Below are 27,745 nucleotides of genomic sequence, written 5' to 3' on the forward strand. Positions count from 1 at the left end.
CCGCCGCCGCAGCCGCCGGAGAGGAGCTGGGGGAGGACGGTGGCCCGCGAGGTTCGTCGCACACAACGCGGCGGCGATGTCCGCGAGCCAGGCGGGAGCCGCGGCGGCAGCGGCGGGGCCTCGCGCACGGCACGGCGGCCTGGGCTTCGGCCTCTCTCCGGTTCTTAGGAAGCGGGCCGACGGCCAGCGCGGCAGCAGCAGCGGCAGAGACGGAGGCTCCGGCGCGTCTCTCTCCTCCCCTTGAGCCTGAGCCGGGGGAGGCCAGGCGGCCCGGGTGGCTGGAGAGGGGTCCGCTGCCCGAGAATGGGAATTCTCTTCACCAGGATATGGAGACTGTTCAATCACCAGGGTGAGGGGCTCGGGCCGAGCGCGTACGGGTGGGGGAGAGGGTCACCCGTGGCCGGGTGGGTGGGTGGGTGGGGGTCTCCGAATACTTCCGGAATGTGGGCGCTGCGGTCTCGCGCGGTCTCTGCGCTGAGTGCGGGGTGTTGCGGCTGCGGGCCTGGGGCTGGTCGATCCCACTCCCAGCTCGGGAATGGTTCCCGACTCGCTGCCCTTTTGTCTTAGGAGACCTTCCTAAGAAATCCATTCCGCAAATACACCCATTGCTCCGATTTCTGTTGGGAGTGGAAAAGGTCTCTTGTCCCACGTTCGACACCCCTTGAGTTGGCCCAGCCTGGCTCACGTTTCCGTCCTTTTACCTTCGGCGATTGGGTTTGCACAGCACGAAGTACTGGGGTTCTCTGGGATGAAGGTTATAGGTTGTGGCCCCAGACGCACCCCTGAGCGACCGAGGATTGCAGAATGCGGAAAACACGAGAAATCTCTCTTGACTTAGCCGGTACGTTCAGGTTTATGAGCCTTCCTCGCGCCTCCACCTCCCCGTTCCTCCTCCCCCACGCCTTGGGAGGATTCTTCTGCATCCTGAGTAGTGATGTTCCTCTCTCCGTTTGCCAGATTTGTATCTGTGTTTAAGGTTAAGCTTAAGGTCATTTTCCTACTCGTGTTTCTTGTTTCTTATTTAAGTGGAGGTTTTTATGAATGGATTTAAAATGTTAAAGTATCACTGAAAGCACTTAAAAATCATACCATGTGAAACATCTGTTAACTGTAAGTGACTAGTAAGTTACCAGATATGGAGTGTATTATAAAGAGATGCTTAAGTTCATCTAAGCTCAAACATTACCTTGAAATGCAGATCAAATTTATTGACATTTGTTACAAAAATAGGTGTAAAACTGGGGGAAAGAGGATGCAATTTTAACAAAAAGAACACAGCCATTAAGATACAAAATAGTTACTGGTGTACTTTCATTTCTTTTTAACTCAAGTTGGGTGATTCATCATCCCGGCTGTCAATAACTTTGTGTTTTCCTCCTGTGAAGCTGGTGTTACTGTCACAGCCCAAAATTTTCCAGTAAAGACGTAAATGAATGGTGGCATCTATTATGTGCAACCATCCCTGCCTCCTTGGTGATCCAGCTGCTCCTGCAAGAAGGCAATGGGAAGGGAGCAGAACTGGAACTTGTGATCTCTAGTTTATCTTTTAAAAAATAATGATAGTGTAGATCTCAAGATACTAAATGGAAGAGCAACATTTCAAATGATTTTGAAATGTTGTGGAGAATTTTCATGAACTGGAGAAAGCCCCTTCTAATATACGCTGTCTCTAGCCAGCTGTTTCTGTTGAGAGAAGGGTGAATAGAAACCAGTCATTTAACCTTTGGCCGTCTGGGTCTCACCTAGAGTAGAAGGAAATCTTGACTGTATGACCATGGAGCCCACAAATCCTGAAAACTTAATCTGTAGGTCTTAAGAATTGAAACTTAACATTGCCATGATACTGGTGGTACTTATAGTAGATAGTCTGTTTTAATGCTTAAATCTGTAGTTTTGTATTATTTTTAGCAAAGCTAGTATTTTGACTCTACTGTGAAATTTAGAAAGGTTGTTAATTGATCTATAATCCTGCAAGAAAAATTAGATATCTCCACTTTCTATTTTGAGTCAATGATAAAATTGTCTCTCTTAGTGAAGAAAGAATTTGAACTTTGCCAGCAGCTACTGGACAGTACTAAATAATGATGTGTGCTTTGTTACCACTAAAAATCACTGGGTAGTGTTCTTATTACCTCTATTTTGTGGTAGTTTTTGACTGGACCTTTTTTTCAGTATTGGGAAATAGTAAGAAATTAATGAAGTTCTAAAAATTTAGATGTCAGCATTATGAAAATATGAATAAACTATCTCCTGTTAAATGATATGATTGTCTTATCAGCAGGGTCACTTTAAATCTGTCAGGTACTTGTTGGTCTTTTAGTTGTGCATTAAACTTTATTTTACCTCCAGAAGATACAGAACACCGTCCTATGTTCTTTTCGCATAAACTCTTGGAAGGAAGTTTTGAGGGATAACAGAATTTGCTATGCTGACGAAACAAACTGTGTGACATTGCTATCTCCCTTTAGACTGGCTTTTTCAATTTAAGCTTAGCTAGGTTGAGTACATAGTGAAAACTAATTGTATATTGCTCAGACTTGAAAACCCAGAGGTTGCATTTACGTGATACTTGAATTAATAAGGTACAAAGTTTGTTCTAGATACTGTTGTATATACATTAAGTTTCTATAGTCCTTTGAAGTAGTTTTTCTTTTCTCCTGAAAATAGGAAACTGAGGTACCAGTGGAATGATTTTCCTGGGTGATGCAACTGTAAATACTGCAGAAATATTTTGCTGACAGCGGCCTTAAAGAAGTGACTGGCATTGTTTTTGCATGTGAATTCTCCTCCCGCCCCCAGTCCCCACTGCTGTTTCTCAGTTACTAAACTTTAAGTCTTTACAACTTTGGCTTGGAAGAGTTGCCACTAGTATCTTTTAGTATAGAAGGGCTTTTGATCAGAACTCCATTTGTTCATTGAACAAGTATTTTGAACACCTGTTTTGTGCTCAGGTCTGTTGTAGAGGGCTTCCCAGGTGGCACTAGTGGTAAAAAAAAACAAACCTGCCTATCAATGCACGGAGACACAGAGATGCAGATGGGGTAGACCGAGAGCAAAACAGACAAGACCCCCCTGCCTTTATGTGGGGAGATAAGCTAACTTCATCTTTATAGATAAAATAATAGCAGTTAATATTGACTTGCAAGGTTAGGGTCTATGTGTTTCATGCAGTTAATTTAGTCTCCACTTAATTGATTTAATAAGAACCCTGTGAGCCTGATAGTCTCCAGTTTTTAAGACAAAGAAACAATAGGTATTTGTTCCAGGCACTACAGTTAAAAGTGCTAAGGTTGCTTCAGTCGTGTCTAACTCTTTGCTGCCCCATGGACTGTAGCCCACCAGGCTCCCCTGTCCATATGATTCTCCAGGCAAGAATACTGGAGTGGGTTGCCATTTCCTTCTCCAGATTGAACTTGAGTCTCCTGCATCTCCTGCATCGGCAGGTGGATTCTTTACCGCTAGTGCCACCTGGGAAGCCCCTTTAGATTGAGACTTTAACCAGGATCATCTAGGGCTTGAGTTGGTGCCCTTGAAACCTAACAAAAACTTCTTTGTATAAGAAGGATTCATGTTAGGTGAAAGGAAGAGCTTTTAGACTCTCATGTGAACTGTGAAAGAAGTTGTGAAGTTTCCTCATGGGGAGCATTGTTTCATTCTCCTGATTAGCTCACAGAAAAGGAATGATCCATTGTGAATGAATTCTGTAGAAGCTGCTGGTGCCACCTGGTGCTGGGAAAGCCACCTCTGCTTCTGTTGTTCTTTTCATCGTGTGGGAATTCAAACATGTAAACAAGCATCTATAGAAGCTGAGTAGCCAAAGGGGTGAACTGTGTCAGTTATTAAAACTCTAGCTCCAAACTCACCTTTTTGGTGTGCTCTGTGCATACAGAGCTGGGTCTTTAAATACTAGTCTTTTAAAGGCATGGTGTCAGGCTTTGTTGGTAGGTGGCGCTGCAAGAGGAGGGGGTTTCCTTTCTGGATACGATGCGCCTCTCAGCAGGCCCTCTCCTGCTGGTGCAGTGTGGACGCCTTCTCCAGCCGCTGGCTCTTGCACTGCCTGGTGGTCACAGCAGCTTCCTCTAGTACCCATTTCAGTTGGTTTCAGAATGGAGGTCCTCCAGGGAAGCACTTCCCAATGAGCAGCTTTCCCCAGCATGCTAGAGGGAGGATTTCGAGAAAGATCCGCCGGCGAGTCCACACAGCTACTTCTCTGCCATTCAGTGAGCCATGGCCAGGCCCTCAGCAAGGTCTGCGTCTCAGTCCTGGGGAGCTGTGGGGAGAAGCCCTGTCTCAGCCCTGGGGTGGTGACAGCGCTGTGTGTTTGTCATTCCCTTACTCTTTATTGTTATTTCTTGTTAGCCAGTCCCTCATTACTCCAGTCCTCTGGAGTAGTTATTTTCAAGTTCAAATTGCTATGTGGTTTCTGTTTCCTAATTGGATCTCTACTTTTGTCATGTATAATTGTTGCTTTTCATCCAGCCAAGTTTTTTGTTCCCCCTCCAGCCGAAACTTCACTACCATTGCTATAAGTTGCAAGTTTATTTTCAAACTTTTTTTTTTTTTAATTGATGATGCTTTCAGATTTTGCAAATTGAATTTTTGGTATGAGGGACTTTATCAGTTATCTCCCTTCTAACCTTTATGTCTTCCAATTTTGATTTATTTATTCATTCATACTTTGTTAAGCACATGGTTTGCTCTAGATTCTGTGTTAAGACCTGTGAAAACTATAGTATACCTGACAGAAATGGGATTTTTTGTTCCTTGTGAGACAGAATCCATGGGACTTAGTTTGGATATGAGGTGAGAATGAAGAATCAGGGTGACTCTCAGTTTATCTGCCTTAGTGTTTGTGTTTTCTAGCTTTGGAAAACACAAACAGAGATAGAAGATTAACAGAGATAGAAGTTCTCCAGGATAACAATGACTTTTTTTTTGCTTTGCTTAATTTACTAACTGGTAGTTGGCAGGATACATATTGACTTTTAGAACCTGTTAGTAAATAGAACTGGTAGGCTGCCTGAGTGTATCAGAAGGACATAAAGAAGGGAAACAAGCATTTTGATGACAAGAGAGTCAAGTATTGATTGGGAGACTAAAGCCCAGGTGATAATGCAAAATTCGTCTAGGTACTGTGACAAGTGTACAGTTGTTTGGGCTTATCTGAAAAACTGCAAGAATGCTGTGGCATAGATACTCTAAAAGAAAAATCATACTAAGTAGTAAACTTGTCATAAATCACAGGCATCAAAGCATTGAAACAGCCAAAAGTTTTGTTACATTTTCACATAACTCTCTCTTGTATACACATTGTATTTTAGGTTCTATGTAGTATTTGTTTTGAAGTGCATTGTAACACTTTAGCTGGAATATGTGTTTTTCATAGAAGGCTCTTCTATCCTGGTAGTGAGAGAAACAGGTTGCAGTGGTGAAAGTATCTAAAGCTATTCAGAGAAGGCTGATTATTAGAAAGTGTGAATAATCTAACCCTATAGTTGGGGATAAACCAACTCTTCACCTTTGACTTGGCACCTTTATCTTTGAGCCCATTGCACAATGATGTCTTAATCTTATAGTTCTCACTGTGACCCACATGCTATACCTCAGAATTAGGAAGCTATTGAAAATAGCCATGTTGCTTTACTGTAAAAACAGAAATTCAAATAGAGAAAAAACAAATCTTGGGAGGAAGTAGATATAAGTTGGTATTGAATGTGGCTTGTGGGTGTTAGGGATGATGAGGTGAAGGGCCTCTGACCCGTGGCCTCATTGGACTGTCCTGATCTCAAGACTGAGTCACAGAACGTGGGGCTCCCCAGAGGTTTTCTGGATTCTGCACATGTTTGACGGAGAAGGCAATGGCACCCTACTCCAGTACTCTTGCCTGGAAAATCCCATGGACGGAGGAGCCTGGTGGGCTGCAGTCCATGGGGTTGCTAAGAGTTGGACAGAACTGAGCGACTTCACTTTCACGTTTCACTTTCATGCATTGGAGAAGGAAATGGCAACCCACCCCAGTGTTCTTGCCTGGAGAATCCCAGGGACGGGGGAGCCTGGTGGGCTGCCGTCTATGGGCTCGCACAGAGTCGGACACGACTGAAGCAACTTGGCAGCGGCAGCAGCACATGTTTGATGTGAGATCCTTTCTTCTTTTTAAAATATTTTAGCTGCTAAAAAACCTTCATGTGTTCAAATACGTTAGCTTGTATTTCCTTGATTGACGTTGGAAATCTGCTTTATGTCTTAAGAGTTTGGGGGAATATTTGCATATTTATGCTTTTGTAGGTGACGGTTATTCACTGAGTTTGTAAAATTAGTTAGAAGAGGGAGGTTGCTTCCAGTATGGAGAGTGGTTTGAGTTGCTTCTTTACTTCATCTCTGAATATCTCTGACACTCTTTTCTCCTGTTTATTTTCTACCACACCAGGCATGAATTCTATGCCTTCTCTCCCTAGTGTGCTGCTTTTATTTCTAGGCACTAGAGAAGAAAGACTTAACAAGACTTTGCATCTTTATCCACCAAATTGTGTGACCTAATTTCGTCTTATTGATTCTCTGGTTCATTTCATTCAGTGGCTTGTAAAAGACATTGTATCTTGAAACTGTTCAACCCATCCTATCTTCCACTTGTGTCAGGAGAAGATGAAATCCCACTGTGAACTTCTTGTGCCATCTGCTTTATCTCAGTGTATGTGTGTTATTTCACGATGGTTGGTTCACAGTAGTTTGACTTTATCAAGTTCATCTTGTGGTCACGTATGACACAGATCCTTCTTTAGTTTTTTCTTTTTTTTGCCTAGTTAGTCTTTCCTCACAGAAATGGTAGAAAATGTGTTTGAAATCAAGAAATAAGTCCTATGGGGCCTGGCTAAATTAAGGAGACCACTTTAAAAACAAAACCAGTTAGGGTTGTCCCCTAAAAGCCGTTAGCCTAGGAGGCCAGATAGTTTTCTACTGATTACTTTTTCAAATACCTTTTGAAACTACTTTTAGAATTTTTTTAGAGGCATATTTTAAAATTATCATTTAGGGATCACACCTCATTTAATAATGAAAAGGTAACACTCATCTTAACTGCTTTTTACCTTATGACTGAGATGATACCACGTGACTCCCCTCCCCTTTTAAAATCAGATTCATCTTCAGGGGTTAAACAGCGACCATTGGGAATGTTCAAAACAGTGTGTCTCAGGCTCTGAAAGCAATTGCAAGAGAAAATTGCAGAATATTTTGAAAAATGGCAGCATGGTTAGAGTGTTTAACTACCTTTAGGGACTAAGGACCTTGCCAGAGATAATGCTATTGTATTTGTGATCTCTCTTTGTGAGATTCATAAACACACATGCATTTTTTTAGTTACTGTGTAGTTATGTATAGATCCTTACCTAAATTTGTATTGGTTTTGCCCCTATTAATTTCATACTATTTTTAGAGTACCATTTCTCTCATTGGTCAGGGTAATTGTATTTTCTTCCTGAGTACTGGCAAGTCTGTCTAAATTTAGTGCTGCAGCTAATACAAAGAGGTTAACAAAATAACATTCCTGAAACTTAAAAATAAGCTGATGTTTTATGAATTATATTATTAAAAACTGGTATTCTCTTCAAGTGGGAAACTAAAGTCAGAGGTCAGAGAATAGCCCAATGTGAATTCTGCTTATATTAAAATGTTTTTATAGTTGCTAGTATTACTAGAACTGAAAAACATATCTGTCATCACAGGGGAAGTGCTCAATTTGAGGATATAGAAAAATATAGAGTCAGGCAAAATTGCCATGCCATTTAAAAACTTCCCAGGTATAAAGGTTCCCCTGCTCCAAGGACTTAGTAATCTGGCCCTGTTCAGATGTGCGCTTCCTGTGAAGATGGATTTGCCACTGCCTTTTTAACACTCTCTTTGAGGAAGCCCATGCTTCTGGTTTTAATCCAGTTACCCTGTACTTTTCCTTAAGAAGAAACTGCCCTTGTCAGGTAGTTCTCATTTTCTCAGTTCCTTCACCCTCAGTTCAGTTCAGTTCAGTCGTTCAGTCGTGTCCAACTCTTTGCGACCCTAGTCATCTCTAAAGGTGAAATAGACTGGGCCCTGCATTTTTAAAATGACTTTTAAGAACTTGTTTTGGGGGAGCATGGTCACGTCACTTTAGGATGCTAGTGGTTTTAAGCTGCCTGCTCTTCAAAGATATGAGTGACTGGACAAAACCGATTTTATTAAAACTTTCTGGGGCTTCCCTGGTGGCCCAGGGGCTATGACAGTGCCTCCACTGCAAGGGGTGCAAGCTCCCTGATTGGTGAACAAAGATCCCACATGCTGTGCAACCTAAAAAAGAAAGCACTGGCCTGCTAACATATGTTATTTAAAACAATTTTTTTTTCTGTTTACTTGATCTTCATATTTTTGTGTAATAGGAAGTACCTATATCACATTAGGAATTCCTCTTAATGATAAATGTTGTGTTTGAAAAACGTCTACCACCTGACTGCAGAAGCTTTCTCTTGAAGAGCTCCTTTATCCTTAACATTTCTTATTTATAGAATGAATATTAATTCAGCATCTATTATACCAGAAAAGTTGCAGTTACTAGGAAGTACCCTTGCAGGGTGCCTCATTAAACTGAGATGATTAGTGTTCATGTAAATCATTATAAGTGCTCTGTTAGAGGTGTGGCAGAAGAGCAGGAGAAAGTGATTTTTCTTGGGAAGCTATACCTTAAAGAATAGTAGGAATTCTTGAAATGGAGAATTGGAGACGATAATTCCAGCACAGGCAAACACCATGAGTAGAGGTAGAGAAGTGTTTGCTGTGGATGTAGGTGTTGGCTTGCGTAGGAAGAACAACTTGAACTCCAGCTTAGATGCCTGGTGGTCACTGTGAGGGATAAAGCTGAAGCATACTCATTTGGGACTGGCTTTGTATACAAGGCTTAGAACTCGTACTTTGTTTTCCTGTCAAAGTGGAGAGCCATCATTAAATAAGAGTGTGGCACTGTCAGCTTTATAGTATAGAAAAATTACTCAAGAAGCAACAGGAAGATGGATTGGAGATAGTCCAGGTAAGTACAGTAAGAGATGAGGAGGACTGCAGCTAGGACAGTGGGCAGGAAGAAGGTCCAGAATACATTTTTGAGGGAGAATAGAACTTAGTGACAAATCAGATGTCGAGGTGGAGGGACTCCAAAGGCGTCTGAAACCATGGTAATACCAGTAAGCAAATAAAGTAAGATAGAATCAGGAAGAGGTTTGAAAATTGGGTTTGGGGATGTGTTGAGGGGCACTGTCTCTATCCACTAAGATTGGAGCTTGGGAAAGATATGGGAATGTGGATTAGGAACTGTCTTTCTTGGTAGTGGGCTCTGCCCAAGTGCTGTCTTACTTATATAACCCTGAAAGATAGCAGTGTCCCTCCCTGTTTTACAGTGAGGAGGCTTAGGGTTAGAGGACTGTCATTTGCTCAGCGTCACACCACCACATGTGTTTTCCCATCTTGCTTCTGTTATCTGTTGCTGTGTAACAAGCCAATTCTTGTAAATTTGATGACTTAAAGGAATTATTTATTACTATCTCTCATGGCCCTATGAGCTCACTAAGCTCAGCTAGGAAGTTCTGGCTTGGGGCTCATTTGATTACAGTTGGATGGCAGCTAGAACTGGAGTCATCTCCGGCTCCACCTGGCTGCATATCCAAGGGGGCTTCTTTGTGTGTCTGGCGTCTCAGCTGGAATGGTTAGAACAGCTGAGGGCAACTGTCCGTCTCCCGGGCTTCCTCACATGTATGTGCACAGCAATCTCGGGGTAGTCGGACTTGTTCCCTGGTATCTGGCTTACTCCAGGGGGAGTTGTCCAAGAGCTGGGCAGCGACTGCAAGGTGTGAGATGATCCAGGTGTGGAAGTCACACAGTCAGTTCTGCATTTTGTTGGTTAAAAGCAAGTCATAGGACCAGCCAGGATTTAAGGGGGCATGAATATCCAGAGACCATCTTTGGAGATTAGCTTCTTCCATGTACTGCTGTCTTTGGAAGTCGTTTTTAGACTGGATGGCAATAAATGGGCCCCAAGATACCTTGCTAAAATGTGAAAGGAATGCAAGAGGACAGCATGAGTGTTTGAAGGAGGGCCCAAGGAAAAGGAGTTGGTGGAAAAAATTAATCAAGAGCGGAAGAAAAAGTTGGAAAAAGTGATGCTGTAGAAGGCAAGGGGGCAGGGAGTCACTGCCACCATAGCCATAGGTCCTTAAATTTGGTTAGAAGGACCCTGTGGTTCACATGTGCTCAGATACATAGAGATGCCTGACAGCAGCTTTAAAAGGCTGCCCTTTTTCTCCCTGCCATTCACCCATCTCACCTGTACATACCCCATTAATGCCTTAAATTCATAATTAGAACTTAAGTAACTTAGTCCAGTGTGAAACATTAACACGTTAAGTCTTACATAAATTGTTGTGCTTGCGTTTGGGATAGTTGACTGAGAGTCGGCTTCCAAGGAGTGGAAAGAATGCAGAACTTCTGGCTTCCTAGACAGGTGAAACTTCTCAATGTAGAATGAGGGGTTAGACCAATAGCATAATTCTCCTGTTGCTGTGATGTTCTTTTCAGTTACAGGAAGGAATAAAATGCCATACACTGAATTATACCATGGTTGTAAAGAGTAGATGAAATGGGAAAATTTTTAATTAATAAATCACTGTTTGTTTTTCCCCCCAGAGCACAAAGTTATCATTGTTGGGCTGGATAATGCAGGGAAAACTACCATCCTTTACCAATTGTAAGTACTAACTACCTAAAAAATTGTATCTTTTTGTTTATAGTTACTTTTTCTGCCTGAGTGATACTTAATTAGCAAAATTAGTAAAAAATTGTATGGAATCCACCTTACTCTAAGAAAGCAGGTTGGCCATGAACCAGGAGCCCAATTTAAGCAACTGCTTCTAGACAGCTAGAACTGTATAAGACGTTGAGCGTGTGGTTCAGTTGTTTGCTTGTAGAGAGCAAACAAGTATTTGTTTCTGTCATTTCTTGGAATGAAACTACTGAGTGTTCCAGCTAGTCCACTACCTAGTTCCACCTCTGTTTTGAACTCTTCATTCACTCTTTTCTTTTTTTTTGAGGTTTCAAAGAGCTTAATTGTTTTTATACAACACATGATAGTGATGTATTTCAAATTTTACCAAAGAGCACATCTTATTAGGGATGGTTCATATCTGTGATTCCAGGAATATAGTTTTTTCAACACAGAGAGTCCAGTATGTGTATTTGTTAGTATTCTTCTGAACATAATTTATTTATGTGTGTTATTGTTGTTTAGTCGCTAAGTTATGGCCGACTCTTTTGTGACCCAGTGGACCGTATTCTTCTAGGCTCCTCGGTTCGTGGGATTTCTCAGGCGAGAATTCTGGAGAATTCTTCTCCAGAGAATCTTACCAACTCAGGGATCAAGCCTGCGTTGGCAGGCAGATTCTTTACCACTAAACCACCTGGGAAATCCTAGACATGTGTGTAATATATGTGTAATATGTAGTATCCTGTTTTATTTATTATTTTTATTTGGAGTACAGTTGCTTTATTACACTGGTATGTCAGTTTCAGCTCCTCAGCAAAGTGAATCAGCCATACATAAATACATATCTCCTCATTTTGGATTTCTTTCCCATTTAGGTCACCACAGAGCACCAACTAGAGTTCCCTGTGCTATATATACAGTAGTGAACCTTTTGTTCACTCTTAATAAACCTAGTGGAAAGGGGATATTTGGGTATAAAATATAAAAGGTATAAAATATAAAGGCTGATTTATCCCTTAGTTGAAAAATATTCAAACAATCTAGTTTTTTTGTTAATTGTGATATATTTGAACTTTTTCCCCAGTTCTATGAATGAAGTTGTACATACGTCCCCAACAATAGGAAGTAATGTAGAAGAGATAGTGATTAATAATACACGTTTTCTAATGTGGGATATTGGTGGCCAAGAATCTCTTCGTTCTTCCTGGAACACTTATTATACTAACACGGAGGTATGTTTCTTAATATACTAAGTCTTTTGTAAGTATAATACTTGGGAAACACTTTCTAGATATGAACTCTTAAAGTTATCTTTTTGAAATATCGCCGTATGTTAATGTGAATATAAGTAGACTTTAAACATAATGGAATCTTTAATTCCCTCTTTCAGGGTCATTGTTCTGTATATCCATTCTCACTGAACCTCTGTAAGAAGAATTGGTGATTGATTAGTCTGATTTTATACTGATCTCAGAGCTTGTCTTAAATAATTGTTTTTCTAAAGAACTCCATTTCACAGTTTGCAACTTCATTTTTCTCGTACTATTTACTTGTGTCTGTATAGAGGAAATCCGAGTTAAATGAGAGGACTCTGGTAGTTTGAATCCTTATTCAAAATTTTACTGTGTGTTTTCTTTTATGCAATGCAATTGCACATTAAAGAACTCTTTTTATTATAAAACAGTTTAGATATAGTCATATGTTCCATTTACATATTATTTGCCAAGAGGAGATTTCTGACATTTGAGAGCTTGCCTCTATAGACCTTGTAAGATTAAAGGCTGTGACATTTGTTTTTGTAGTGCTGGTTATAAGTTAGTAAGTCTCCAATTGTATATATGGATGAATATGGTATCACTGAGGCACTATTAAATATCTCTAATGACCCGATTCCCTAACACTCTGTTAAGAATTTGATTATGTCTTTTGGAGAAAGAGGAGTATTTATATGATTAGTATTCCCATATAAAATGCTGCATGTATTATAAATTCATGCCAACTTCTTGAACATCAATAGCTTTGTTAAAAGGTTTAGAGTAGGACATGTCTTAGAGCAGAGCAATATAACCACATATCAGTAAACTCTCAATGAGAGAAGAGGTCAGGTAGCAGTTCTCTTATCCATCCACATTGCGGTTGATGAAATCTGAAGAATAGAAAAGATCCTGAGAATTAAGTGGTTTGTTTGGAAATGAAAAGCTAGTTCTAAACAATATATAGTGCATACTAATAATAGGCAGTCAAAATTAAGTTGGACATAGCCAGTGCCATCATAAAGTGACTATGCCTCCTCCTGTTTCCCTGGTTCCTTTTGGTGCTCATGGAGTTGAAGGAGGGGCCACTGTAGCTGTGTCCTGCACAGCTCCTTTATGAGTCTTTGCATCTTCTGATGCTGGTCTCATCATCAGTTCAGGAGAAAGTTGTGCTTGCAGTAGCAGGGACCACTTACATAAGGAAGAGGGTATGGTTTTAGATACAAATTTATTCTTTAAATTTGTTGATTTTTTTTTTTTTGAAAATTAACTCTCGTATTACTTTATTCTCATATACCTGCCCTTTTAGATTTTTAAATTGACATTAATAAATAGTGTCTGTCTAGAAGTAACTTAAATTTTGGGCCATATTTTTGTCTTATGGACTTACAGTGCAAATAGAATTAAGATACTAGATATTAATTAAGATATTATAGAATTAAGATACTAATTTAGAAAACAAATGTTATATTTTGCTTAGTTTATTAGCAGAATATTCTAATAGAATGATGACATCATATTGTCTTTTATTTTTTCTTAAAAATCAGTAAATATGTTTGAATTAAAGATTAGACCTTTAGGCTTCACAATGTATAGTGGATATCTCTGGTTTTCAATAATGTATACCATAAGGTTCTAATTTCTTGATAGTTGTTAGACTGTAAATCAAATAAAGACTTGATAAATTTTACAGATAGCAAATTATGTAATCACTAATGACTTTTTTTATAATTATTTTAGTTTGTAATAGTTGTTGTGGACAGTACAGACAGAGAAAGGATTTCTGTAACTAGAGAAGAACTCTATAAAATGTTAGCCCATGAGGTAAGTAGGATTCTGGCATTAGATGTGTGTTGGGGGGATATTTCTATCACATTTTTACTTTCCATTTTCTCATGGGGATGCTATTTCAGATTTTCGGAAAAAACTACTTATCTGCTGAGTTTGTAATTTTGACACTTTCCAATTTGGAAGTGTATCTGGAAGCAGTAGAAGGATTGTGGAGTGAGTTGTAGATTTTTAACTCCATTTATCTTGGATAAATTTGGTTTAGAAGTTTTCCTGGACAAAAAGATCTAAAGTGGCTTTCACTTTTCATTTTAAATAGATTAATCATACAGAGGATTATCATTAAGACTTTACAGCATCTTATTGCTAAGACACACAGCAAGTTCTGATTATAGCTCAGTTATAGTTATCTGACTAATACTTAAATTTGTTGCCCTTTAGTCTCTGATAGTTTTCCCTCAACTGAATAAAACTATATAGCCACATTTTCTTAGTCCTTGAGAAATATAACTGTTAACATAATTTGAGAATTAAATGGACTGAATAATATAGTCAGTAATGATAATAGTAACTGTGCCTCTGTGTTAGCAGAGTTTTGGTTCTAGGATGCCCGTAGGTACCAAAATCCAAAGATGTTCAAGTTCCTTGTATAAAATGGTACAGTATTTGCATATAACTTATGTACATCCTCCTATATACTTTGTCCTCTGTAGATTGCTTATAATGTCAGTACAGTGTAAATGCTATGAAAATATGCAGCAAATCCAAGTTTTGTTTTTTTTCCAAGTTTTGCTTTTTGAACTCTGGAATTTTTTTCCCTGAGTATCTTCAACTTGAGGTTCACTGAATCTGTGACTGCAGAACCCATGGATAAGGAAGGCCAACAGTAGTGGCATCTGATTATTTTCTCTTGCCTTTTATCACAGATGTTACTTTCTCAACTTGAAGGTGGTAATGGAGTAGTAAATACTTAAATGTGTTGTATAATTTTTATTTGGGTGGAATTTTAATAAAGCTTAAGGAAACTGGGATATCTTTGTAATGAAGTTTTTATTAGTTTTAATTTTGATTCAATGTTTTCCTTTTGTGATTTTCATTAAGAATTTTGGTATGTTTCACATGTAAGGAAACTTGGTGAAGTAGTTATGTAAATTGTAGTTCCTGTTTTGCTTGTGGTGGTCATACCTACCAAAATGCCATTTTGAAGTGATTCTAGCAGCTGTTGAATCCTTTGGAATTTTTTTTAAAAAATTCATCTTGCCTTTGTAAATGTATTTAACAATTTTCAATTCTAGTTTGAGAAAGAGTAAACAGTAAAAGAGGCACGAGCTAAGGATTTTTAAAATTTTCCCTTTGCATTTTACAACAATGCATCATTCTTCAGTTTTTACCAAAGAGTTATTCTATTGTTGTTTTATCAAGACTTTAGAAAAAGAAAATTAAGACGCAAAACGTATTTGTCTCTTGACTATATTTTTTACTCTGTTAACAGGTAGCCTCCCTATTTGATTCTTACCCTAATGGGCCAATATGTAGGACATCAGTATTATAAAAAGTCCAGAGAGTAGGGCTCTAACAGAGTCGTTGGATTTCATGAGTTGAGTCGTTAACTTGCATAGATCAATTAACCTCGTCTTTTATGGATTATAACACTGAGGCCCAGTAGTTGATGTGACTTTGATGAGCTTTTTAATTTAAGCATTCACATCATTCAGGCTCTTCACTAGGAAAAATAGTAAAAGTCAGAAATAGAGCCTAGCTGGAAAGTGAAAGAGGGGATGAGATTAACAGAAAAGAAAGAAATTACAGGTGAAGTTGGGAACTAGAGTTAAGTTACTTATTAGGGTCAGGAAGGGCCAATAGGCAGAGTTCTGGGGAGGAGCTTCCAGCTCAAGGATAATTTGTGAATGAAAAACAAATTGCAACATGGGTCAGTCACATGCTTCACGCATACCACAATAAACAACAGTCTTCTTATCATCACCAGTAATGATTCTGTGTATTACGAAGTACAGAACTACAGCATTTAAATACATTTAAAGCTTCATCTTAAATGAAGCACAAAAACGTTGAAACTCATGAATTTTTTTAAAAATTCCAAAGACGAAAGAATAGGTTAATTTTATTCAGAATGACTCAACTTTCCTAGTAATTATCTTTACAAATGGAGCTTGAGAAACAAATTGACAACTATGTATGGCATATAGACAATGCTAATAAGTAAATATGTCTGTGTGTGCTACTATTCATTTCCTTGACTAAACTAAAAACTATTTTTAGACTCGTTTAAGAACAGAAGTCTGTGGTATGGAGCAGAACTTTTTCAAATTGTTTAAAATGGGTGATGTACAAAAGATCACCACTCTTTATCTTGTACTTTGACCTCTTGTTAAGTTAACAGCCTTAATCCAGTGTATCTCTTTTCTACTATTAGCATAATGCATTGTTGTGAGGTTATTTTAAGAAAAAGTAAAGGAAGACTTAATTTTCCTCTTTTCCAAAATATTTAAATTTAGATAACAGAGCTTTAGAAGAATATCAAGAACCTTAAATAAAATTTGAGCCTTTAATATCTAGAAAAGTCACATTCAATATGGGGTTTTTTTTTCTTTTTTTTTAGACATTGCAGTACCTGGTTCTGTTTCTTAGGTTTTCCAATTTTCAGTGTACGGGCCTCTCCAAATAATTTTGTTACTAAAAGTGATGAATATAGGTTACTTATAAATAGCATAAACTATGTGTCCTAACTTGTACCAAATATTTCTGTTGTCAGATATTTCTAAAGTTTGTTCCTTGAACATGCCAGCGTTACCTGGCATGACCTATATAAAGATTGCAACACATGCTGGCAAGAAGAGAGAGTGAAACCTAAACGATAGGAAGATAGGAATTAAATCCCATGGAAAGTCCATCTACTCAGTGATTCAGCCATATATCAACTATTGATAACTGTTCCATTTTCCAATTAGGATCAGAGAAAAAAATCCATATACTTGATAATGCATATGAGCACTAGTTATAGGTCATCCCTTCAACTTTTTGCCTTATATAAATAGGCAGGTGATCTGAATTATAGGTGAAACAAATTGAATTGGAACTCTCTTGGGGGAGGGGTAGGGTTTTTTTTTTTTTTAATTTATTTTTGTTTGAAGGATAATTGCTTTATAATACTGTGTTGGTTTCTGCCATATATCAGCATGAACCCACCACAGGTATACATATGTTCCCTCCCTCTTGAATCTCCCACCCCATCCCACCTTTCTAGGTTGTCACAGAGCATGGTTTTGAGCTCCCTGAGTCACACAGCAATAAATAGGAACTCTTAGAACTTAATGTTTTCAGAGCAGTGGTCCCTGACCTTTTTAGCACCAGGGACTAATTTTGTGGAAGACAATTTTCCCACAGTCCCGTGGAGGGGAAAGAGATGGTTTCCTGATGATTGAAGCACATTACATTTATTGTGCACTTTTATTTCTATTATTATTACATCAACTCCATCTCAGATCATCAGGCGTTAGATTCCAGAGGTTTGGGACCCTCGTTCTAGAGTATCCCTTTTCTGACCAAGTTATTCAGGTAACTCTGTCCTTGTCTGTAGTACTGTAGTGCCGTCCTGCAGAGGGCGCTGTAACTAAGTCAGTCTCCAGTGTTTATGTAAAGCATACAGAACTCCTTTTAACCGAGTAAGAAATTTACTGCTTCTGTTGTTTATTTACTTCAGAAAGAATGAAAAGACATAGAGACTCTCTTCTAGCAAGAGTAAAATAATGTGGAACAGTCTGTTTAAATCTGCTGAAGACTCTTGCTTCAAACACAGAAACACATGATTGAAACCAAAATATTCTCACTGAGATTCCTGAAAAGAAGATGGCATTCAGCAGAGCTGGGAACACTTGCAGACATAGCACCAAAACCTTAGTTTTCTCTGTATCTCTTAAAATATATAGGCAGAGTTTTATGAGAGTTCAGTCCACTAGTTGAGTGGATCCATCATGGTTTCTTAGCCCAGTATTCATGAATGGACTTTAGGGTATCTATGAACACCCTAAAATTGTACAAAAACTTTTTGGGGCATATATACATACATACATTTTCATGAGGGAGAAGTCTATAACTCTCCTTAGGTTTACCAAGGAAGCTCTAACTAAAGTATAGGTTGGGCAAGAATTTTGAAAAGCTCTTGAGTGCCACGCTAAAGAGTAATTAGGGTTGAGGTGGTTATTGTTTAGTTAAGTCACATCTGACTCTTTACAACCCCGTGGACTTAGCCCATCAGGCTCCTCTGTCCATGGGATTTCCCAGGCAAGAATACTGAAGTAGATTACCATTTCCTCTCCAGGGGATCTTCCTGACCCAGGGATCAAACCTCTGTCTCCTGCATTAGGAGGTAGATTCTTTACCATTGAGCCACTTGGGAATCCTGGGGGAATGGTTAGACACGTATTAAATTGGAAGATGTGACTGTTAAATAGAGCACATAGGACCATAAAAATGTAATCTAGAACTGTAAGAAATATGTAAATACATGCAAGTATAGATTGATTAATTTAAATGTGTTCAGTTTGATGTTTACTTTCTATCATAAGAGCTATGAGATACTTTTATGTAAAGTAGTTGAGACAATTTAGGTTACACAGATTATCATATATAATCTATGAAGTTGGAAAGTATTGAAAAAAATGAACTGACCTTTACAGTTTTGTTTGCTTTTGTAGGACCTAAGGAAAGCTGGATTGCTGATTTTTGCTAACAAACAAGATGTTAAAGGATGCATGACTGTAGCAGAAATCTCCCAGTTTTTGAAACTAACTTCTATTAAAGATCACCAGTGGCACATCCAGGCATGCTGTGCTCTTACTGGCGAGGGGTAAGATGTCTTCTTCATGAATAACATGTATTTAGCTTTAAAACATGTATTTCTTTTAAAAATCAAATATTTAAGGTTACCATGTACAGAACTTTGTGAGGGAGAGTACGACACCATCCATGCAAGTCAGGAAGTAGTTCCTGCACTGTTGTTGAGACTTACATTCTAAGAAAGAAACTGGCACTTGCTGAGCATGTCCTGTGCCCTGTGTGCTTTCTATAAAGTGTATCATTGATTCCTAACAGTCATGTAGACCAGTTGTTTTAAATTCATGTCTTATGCATGAAAAAGCTGAAATAGAAGATTTGCGTGAGGGACTAGTTTACAGATATGCTAACAGTGTTGCCGAAAGGAAGTTCCTGCACTCCAAAAAACAAAAGAGTTAGAATTGGAGAGAGCATGGCAGAAGAGTCCTTGGCCCTGGAGGGAAGGGTGGTGCCTGCAGTAGAATTTTGCCCTAGCCTAAGGCCCAGGGGTGAAAGGATTTCAAGCAGGCAGAGCTTGTCAGCATTGTTATAGGTAAGATATAGAACATACAATGTTATATGAGGCATAGCCAGATAGTGTCAATAATTCAGTATTTGGTTTACCCTTCTCTGTGACCTTAAAAGGAAGGGAATTTCTGACACTGCAGGTAAATTCACATCTATGCGTCAAGCTTCTACCCTTTTCTAACACCTGAAGAACCCCACCACCAAATTTAAGAACTAAGTTGGAGATGAAGCCAAATCTTAGTGAAATAGAAGGTACTGTTACCTGATTATAGGCATTTGAAAGAGCGTAGTTATTAGAGCCTCAAAAAAACAAATCTGTTCATTAAAAAAAAAAATCAGATAATACCGACTATCCACATACTCATTTAAGTAAAAATATCTTCTACATAGTTCTTTGTTAACTAGTTGATATACATATATACATATAGGATACACATATAGATATCGGTATATCTTTATTTGTATTATCTTTATGAAAAGTCTTAAAGCAAAAGCACTGATTATAATACTAAATCTGACAACAAAGATAAGTGATCTAGGACTGATAAAAGATTTAACTTGTATACTTTGAGTAATTGTGTGGAAAATATATCATTAGTTAGGATACATATGTATTCTGGCAGTTTTAATGTGTTAAGAACGTTACTTATTAAATTAATTTTTGTGGCAAAATATATATAACATAAGACTGGGAATTTAGCCGTTTTTAAGTGTACAATACATGGGCTTTGAGTACATTCACAGTGTGACACACCCATCACCCCCCTTTGTTTTGAGTTCGGCAGTTTTATTTTAAAGGGGGACATCAGCAGATGATGCCATCTTTTCAGCTTTGGGTTTATGTGGTCTTCCGTTTGCAGGAGTTAGCAAATGGAAATGTTTGGTTTAGGGGAAATGTTGTTTCCTGTGTAATCTGACCACCTTAGTCTTGGTTTTAGTATTGGTGACATTTTGACTCTGACCTGTCATTTGCTCACCTGTCTAAGTCAGGCTCCCTCTGTAATATGGGAAGGGTTCTGGTCCTAGTACTGTGAAGTTTAGATAATGGATAGTAAGTGCTTAGTAAAGTCTCTAGTTTGCTCTTAAGTAACTCCTGTACCTTTAACAGTGTAGAATTGATTAATTTACTCATCTTGTTATTGTATCATTTCCTGTGAATAGTTGAAAGGTAACGAATTAATAGGGAAAAAGTATGGGCCTATACCAAAACAATTGTTTATTTACTTCATTGCCCTCTTTTCCTTCTATTTCTATTGTCTTTACATTTTTAAACTTGGGCACACAAATCTGAGTTCTGGCTTTTTAAATACTAATGTGGTAGCATTGTTTCTCATATCTGTAAAACCTCCTCATAGATGCTGATTGATGGTTCATAACAGTCCTTCATTTTGTTATATTTCCCTCTTGCTAAATAAACATCTAGATTCTTTTACCATAATATCTCTTTCTGTATTTTGGATTATGCTCAATTACCCATTGTTCAATGATAACTGGTGTTAGTAATATGAGATTTTATTTCCTTCAGATTTTTTTGATGTATAGATGTCACAGATACTACACGCATACTTTGTTTTAATAGCTACTGTATATTAAATATCCTGCCATTTCTACTTCATTTATATTGTAAGCATTTTGTCATATTGTAAAACAGTCTTTGAAAGGAATTTTTTAATACATCATCATTTATGTTCCATAATTTGTTAAATTTTTTCTCTTTTGCCAAACATCTAGATTTTACTATTTCCTATTAAAAATTTACTATTTCCTATTAATAACACATAAACACATCTTTATCTTTTTTAGGATATATTCTAAAAGTAGAAAAAAGGGTAGAGTGTTGGTGTTTTAAGCATTTTTGATACTTCTTACTAAATTACTTTCTATGAGCATTCACTATTGAGCTTCTCTTATGTATCGGGCAGTATTCTATGCACTAGAGACATAGCAGAACCAAAAATGTATGGTTGTACAGTATGGAAGTATAGCACCCACATTGAATATTACTGATTTTTCTAATCTTTGTTGTTTAGATAGATAAAAAAATGGTATCTTCTTTTAATTTGCTCTTATAGCTTTTTAGTTGGGAATTTGATCAAGATATTTTATTTTCTTTATAGATTATGCCAAGGACTTGAATGGATGATGTCACGACTTAAGATTAGATGATCTCTGCTGACCTCTTCTCATAGACTTTGTGTAAATGAAGTGCTGGACTTTACCTGAAAGCTGCAAAAATTAATGGTTTAGATATATTTATAATAAACTGATTTAAACATTTAAACTTTTTCTATAAGAAGAAAAATTAAGACCACTTATTTGAAAACACAGATGAAGTTTCACCTTTCAATCTGCTTTCTCATTAGTTCCTTCCAAAGCAAGGTCTTAAAGCTGTGATTGACATTTTTCTCATAATGAATCCTCTCAGGACATTGTGTAGCCTGTGGTAAGTACAAAGGCAGAGGAAGACGTTTTTAACTTTCAGAGCTTTATTATCAGTATAACCCTCCCTTGGTGAATGTTGTTCTCTTCCTGTTCCATTAAGTCAAAATGCAAATCAGCACAGATACTCAGTTTCCAATATTTTAAAATGTAACTATGAAAAGTATTTTGCATAAGGTTGTGTATGTATTGTGTATATACCTCAAGTTCGAGTTAATGGCTTTGATTTATGTTCTTAAAGAAAAGCAAATAACACAAAAACTAATATCCTTAGTTACAAACATAATGGGATGAGTACTGGCACTGATGGTGAGTGCCGTTTTATACTTCCCCTGTGTTCTCTGTATTATACTAACCCACCCCAAATCATTGAGCCACTCTTTAAAAAGAAAAGAAAGGAAAAGCTTCACAGTGTGTCCCTAATCTTTTACTGAGCAAATCACATACGTGGAAAGCTGTAACCTAGCTGAGTGGAGTATCTGTCATATTCTTGACTTAGTATTACTGGTGGACGGAATAGCACACTGAGCAGTTATCAGATTGCTCCCTTTATTGGACCTTATGCCATCTAAGTTTACTGAGTGGATTGTTAATCCATTAATTGGCCAATCATTAATTGTGATTAAAATTATAAAGTGATTTTTTTCAGCATTAATTGGAAACTGTTGTGTGAAATATGTCTACCAAGAGAAGTATCACACCATAAACATTGTCAAATAATTTAGCTACAATCTTCTTAGATACCAAATTATATGTCAAGCATTTAAAGTGAGTTTGAGATGAAAGGTGAAGCATATTTTGTAAGCAGTGAAGATAATTTTTTAATTTAAAAATTTCTGATTTCTTATCTTAGGAGTTGAAATTGTTTGAGGTTTTATTTATGTCTAAGTTTTCTTTTATCATCTTACACCATGTGAATGTATTGTTTGACAGTTACAAAATACAAATTTTTTCTAATGCTTTTAAGAATTTGGTTTAAAAATTGATCAACATAATGTATTATTTTTATTAAGAAGTAACTTAGCCCCCAAACTTTTTATGTTTACTTGGATATTTCTTTTTTCTGCATCTGAAAATCTAAGGTATTTCAGTTGTAACTGTAAGCAAACTTATCCTAAATATATTAAAACATATTCTTGGGTACTATGTTGGTATATCTTTCATGCCCTGAAAATCTGATGACTAGTGCAAAACTGATGTGCTTAAGAATATTCAAGGGAAAAAATTACTTTTAATACCAGCCTTTTACATTTCAAAGATTTTGATGATAAATAGTACATACTAGAATTATTGACAAAACTCGGAAAATTCCTTTCTATAAAATACTCATTATATAAATCCAAGTCAGGCATGGGAGATCAGTGTTTAAAATTATATGTTATGTTTTCTTTTATATTATATTCAAAACGCAAGCATAACACTTTAATATTTGTCAACTTCCTTTTAAAAAGTAAATCCTAAATTACTAACTTTAGTTGTTCATATGTCCTCATACTTTTTCAAGTCACTATAAGGAATTGCTTCTATATTAAAAACCCAAATCTATTTTGTAGATGTTGCTGTGTCATCAGAAACAAATACTCTGTAAAGTAACCCAGCAAATCCACACCTTTTATCCTTTTTGCCTTTCAATTTGAGCAATTATAATTTAGTTCCTTGGATTGCTGCCACATCAGTTCAACTGTATACCTGCACAGTCCGTCCCTTGTCATCAAGGTGTTGGCCAAAATTTAATCCTAATTAGATGTTTAAAGCATGTCTTACCTTGTTACAATTGGTGTAGTGATTGACATTGCATCGTGAGAATGCATGTACTCTTACACCACATTGATAAAACATGCTTTTTTGGTTATACCTTACCCTCCAGGCCAAGCATTAGAAATAAGATGGGTACCTTTATTGTTGTTGTTTTAGTCGCTAAGTTGTGTCTGTCGCTTTTGTGACCCCATGTACCATGTAGGCTACCTTTATACTTGTGCATAAAACCAGAATTACAGCAGAAAAATTTTTTTAATTTGTAATGTGAAAATACATCAAAATCATTTTAACAGTATTACTTCCGAATAACATGGAGCACCTCATGAATAGTCATGTTGGCAATTTATATGTAGTTTTTAAGTGGAATTAAGCAAAGGGCATTGTTTTTGGTTTTTTAATATACTGCGTTTGGGTTAAACAAACATCTTATATAGGATTATTATGCTCAACTTTGAAAAGAACAAAGCTCCATACCTCTGCTCATGCGACTGGATTTAAATATCCTATGTTTGATACTAATTTTTAAAATTGTGTAACTTCTCTCAGCACCGTGATAAAAGGAACCATATTGCTAAATGCATTTAAATATGTTTAATTTTGTCATGCAGCGTGTAGAAAGCATATCTTACACATTCTAATGAGGATCCTCGTTTGAGATTTTCCAGTTCTGTCTTTTTTGGCCCTCATGGATGGGCAAAGAATACATGGAAGGCTGGTGTTTTGGGATGCAGAGGAAAGTGGGTAGGGAATATGACATTTTGCCTTAAGAATAAAAAAGTGCTTCACCTGCTGTCTGGCATTGCTAAATGCAGGTAGTTAAAGTGATTTTAGAAGCACGGCATGAAATAGAAAAGTTTCTGCTTTCTGGTGTTCAGGAAGTGCCTGGTAGGTAGTGACAGTGGGATCAGGGGAGTGCAGGGCCCCGAGCAGAGGCAGGCAGTGCCTGAGGCATGCTTGGCTCTTTTGTCTGAGTGTATAGCACTAAGATGCCTAGAAGTGGGATTCGACTGTCCCATCTCTTAGGCCCTTTACATTTCTTGCTGTGACTACAGCAACCACATACAGTACAGACAACCTCAAAATTTGTCTATATTTGTGTAAATAGAGAAACTGTAGACAACTTTCTAGTTTTCTCTGCAGGCCTTTTCAGGAATTTATCTGTTGTGTTCTACTTTGTATATAGGGGATAGCAGCACATCCCAGACTACCTGTGAACTCTGGGGTTATCTTCTCTCAATTGCCCAGTTGTATCCTGAAATGAATCCATCTTTCAAGGCCGGGTTTTGCATGACTTAACTTTGAACCCTGCCACTGTCCAAGTATAATCTGGAACTTCTTGCTTTGGGATTGGCTTTCTTATAGCTCAGCATCCCCTGCACTCCTTTCCTCATCAACAAAGATCTTGGTCCTGGAGATAATCTCAACTTTACCTATATCCATTATTCTCCAAACTGCTAACCTCTAAGTTGGTTCTGTTGTCCTGTGCTATCCTCCACTGGCTTGATTCATTGATTTGCACTTTGCTTATTAGAGAGTATTGTCAGAGTTGTTGAGTACATCACAAACTGGCTTGCTGTGTGCACAGCACATAAATGCCTGCAGTAAAGTCCTTTAAATTATACTGTATTTAGCATTTTAATACTTCTTAACTTTAGCTTCTCACACTGAAAAGTAGATTCAGAAAGAAGAGAAGCACCTAGACTGCCAGCTCCTTGAGCTGCTAGTTAGATGTGAAAGGGATTGTTATGTACATGTATTCTCTTCCCATTACCAAAATAATATCAGTACAAATAATATGAGGAGAAAGATGACAAACCAAATCATACATGTAGTGTTTAACCTGAAGCCATCCCCACATCCTTAAAACCATAAACCACATCCCATTTTCCCCCCCGACGCTTACTTAAAGAACATAGGTAAACATTAACTGTCTAAAGGAATTAGTAATGAGACACTTATCATTACAAACTAAACCTGTTGAAATGAACTTTAAAAGACATCAGAATTATCAGCCATTATGTTTCAACACTGTAAATGCAGATTAAATATAGAAAATTTTTTTAAAGTTCTGCTTATATAAAAATAATACTTCTATATCATGCTCCCACAAAGAATGTGTGATATTTAAGACCGGAATGGTGGAGTAAAGGAAAGAAAGAATTTAAAAACTTTGGATGCTAAAGAATGACTGCTTCTATAAAACTCTAAAATTGTGTATGGAATTATGAAGAAATTGTAACAGGGTACAGTTGGGTTAATTATGCAATATATCTTATCAATTGTCTAGCCCTTGTGTATTGTTCTAAAAACTAAAGTTTGAATCTTTATGGTCTTGCCTGCTAGAAATTATGTTCTTTGGTAGAGAATTCCCATAGTCTGTACTCAACAAGTGCCTAAAATTGATTTGTGTTGATTTTTAAGTCCATCTAATAAATCATATGTGTTTTCTATGGTATTATATGTGCTTGGCTTACTGATGATACAGCCTTGAGGGTTTTTAAGTCATAATTTTTGCTTTGAATAAAAAGCCTTGAAAATGAAAATACCCATCCTAACCCTGAATAACTCATAGGTTAAGGAAGCGCGAGCAAATCCATTTTTCCTCTTTCCAAGTACAAATAATTCCCTGACTCCGGTGTTAGTTAATGCCAAAACTAGAAAACACTCTGTTGCTGTTTTTTAAAATAGTTTTAACACACAGAAAATTATATTGTGTATTTTAAAGCCTTAGTAAAAGTTTGTTGCCTGGGTAAGAGTAGCCTCTTAATTCTCCTTGTGCTTAGTACTTTTAGTGGCTGGTAATTCCGTCATGTCATTTAGATCTTGAGCCATTCCATGTGCATGCACACCAGAATCCTTCCTCTTTAGATTCTTCTTAAAAAATAAAATATTTGATAGGCTGCTGCTACGTTTCTCTAGTTCATTCTTCTTTTCCTATCATTTTTTTCTTTCCTTCTGCCTCCTCCCTCCCTCCCTCCCTTCCTTCCTTTTCCTTCCTCTTTTCCATCTTTCCTTCCTCCTTTGTCCCTTCCTCTCTCTCTTTGTTGACTGTGAACTCTAGGGGCAAAGACTTGACTGTTTTCTTCAATGATTTACAATTATATTTTGTTTCTATTTTACACAATCTTGCATGAAAAGTAAAAGGTATATATGATTTTAATTATTATATACTATCCTCTTCCCATACTTCTTACATTTGTGATATAAAGAATTCCTCTAATTATTTTTGCTTGAAATAGTCCTTTAGATTAGAGTAGCTTTTTCTTACTTTATGTCCCTCTATGGTTCCTTAAGAGGAAGTGATACCTGCAGAGCACTTTTAAAGATATTTTTTAGGTTAATGTTCAAGATAACACATTGAAAAGAAAGTTATAATTATGTCCAATGAGGGCTCTTTCGGTTGCTAGAGATGAGGAAAATGTATACTGATTTTAATTTGTGCTGAAAATACATTTTACTGATTAACTATTGATTTTTAAATATGATGGATTCTCTTGTAGATATTAATCTTCCTTACTGTATTTTCCTAGAGAAACCTAAATGAGGATGTATTCCAACTAGTCTCTGTATATTGGCATATATGCTGTATGTATATTGACATAATTGAAACTGCATTTAACACACCAAATTAGAAACTTTTTGAACATTTATTGTATTAAATTTTATGATGTCATACAAGGTTTTGACTCAGGCTTTGTATGCAAGAAGAGGTGGACCTTTTTTTTTTATCTCTTTGTCATTTTAATAACTTGTATTTCTCTGTATCCTAGGAAAATTTTACATTCAAGAAATGTTCCAAAGTAATGATCTTAGGGCACTTGGGTGCTTTTGTATTTCATCAGTGCTGATGTGTTAGTTATGTAGGGAAATAATGCTTCTGGACCTTCCTGACAAGACAACTTTGTGGGTGACTGGGGGATACTTATGTTGGTGCTCATGTTGGACGTCACGGCGGATGATGTAGGGACTTCTCCGTTGGTAAAATAGTGCAGTCAGCTTTTTTGCAGATGTGTTACTTCATTATGCTTGTAACATCATTCTTGTGTCCATAACTGACTGAAAATGTCAAGCTCCAGAAATGTAAGTTACTGGGTCAGGTGACTGATTGTAGGACCTTGTTTATATTGAAGTAAAGAAATAATGTTAAGGTATGTTTGAGGGGAAATAACAAATACGATTTTACTGGTGAATTTCCATGTTTAATATGTATATTAACTTTTTTTAAAGTTGCATGTAAACCTGGTATAAAGTATTGTCTCTGCTTTATGCTTTGAGTAAAAAGAAAAAAAAGATGAGTTAAACTGTTACCCTATTATGTACTATTATAGATCCTTTTCTTTTAGAAAAGGTTAATTACAATTACTATTCACATGTC

The 27,745-nt window shown here is 37.3% G+C and overlaps 1 protein-coding gene across 4 annotated transcripts; it reads left to right on the plus strand.

The window, feature by feature from the left end:
- Positions 1-27,745, plus strand: ARL5A (ADP ribosylation factor like GTPase 5A). 4 transcript variants are annotated; one of them, XM_042242361.1, is made up of 7 exons: positions 1-349; positions 568-841; positions 10,696-10,756; positions 11,856-12,003; positions 13,765-13,848; positions 18,528-18,679; positions 21,291-27,745. In XM_042242361.1, the coding sequence occupies exons 2-7, from the start codon at positions 805-807 to the stop codon at positions 21,337-21,339; spliced, it is 531 nt and encodes a 176-aa protein (XP_042098295.1). In that variant the 5' UTR covers positions 1-349; positions 568-804; the 3' UTR covers positions 21,340-27,745.

Source organism: Ovis aries, chromosome 2 (genome assembly GCF_016772045.2).
Source record: "Ovis aries strain OAR_USU_Benz2616 breed Rambouillet chromosome 2, ARS-UI_Ramb_v3.0, whole genome shotgun sequence".
Lineage (NCBI taxonomy): Eukaryota > Metazoa > Chordata > Mammalia > Artiodactyla > Bovidae > Ovis > Ovis aries.

Excerpts from the sequence above, each read along its gene's own strand:
- ARL5A (XM_042242361.1), top strand. The coding sequence starts at position 805 with ATGCGGAAAACACGAGAAATCTCTCTTGACTTAGCCG. Across the intron at positions 12,004-13,764 it reads CTTATTATACTAACACGGAG|TTTGTAATAGTTGTTGTGGA; the intron begins GTATGTTTCTTA and ends TAATTATTTTAG. Across the intron at positions 13,849-18,527 it reads ATAAAATGTTAGCCCATGAG|GACCTAAGGAAAGCTGGATT; the intron begins GTAAGTAGGATT and ends TTGCTTTTGTAG.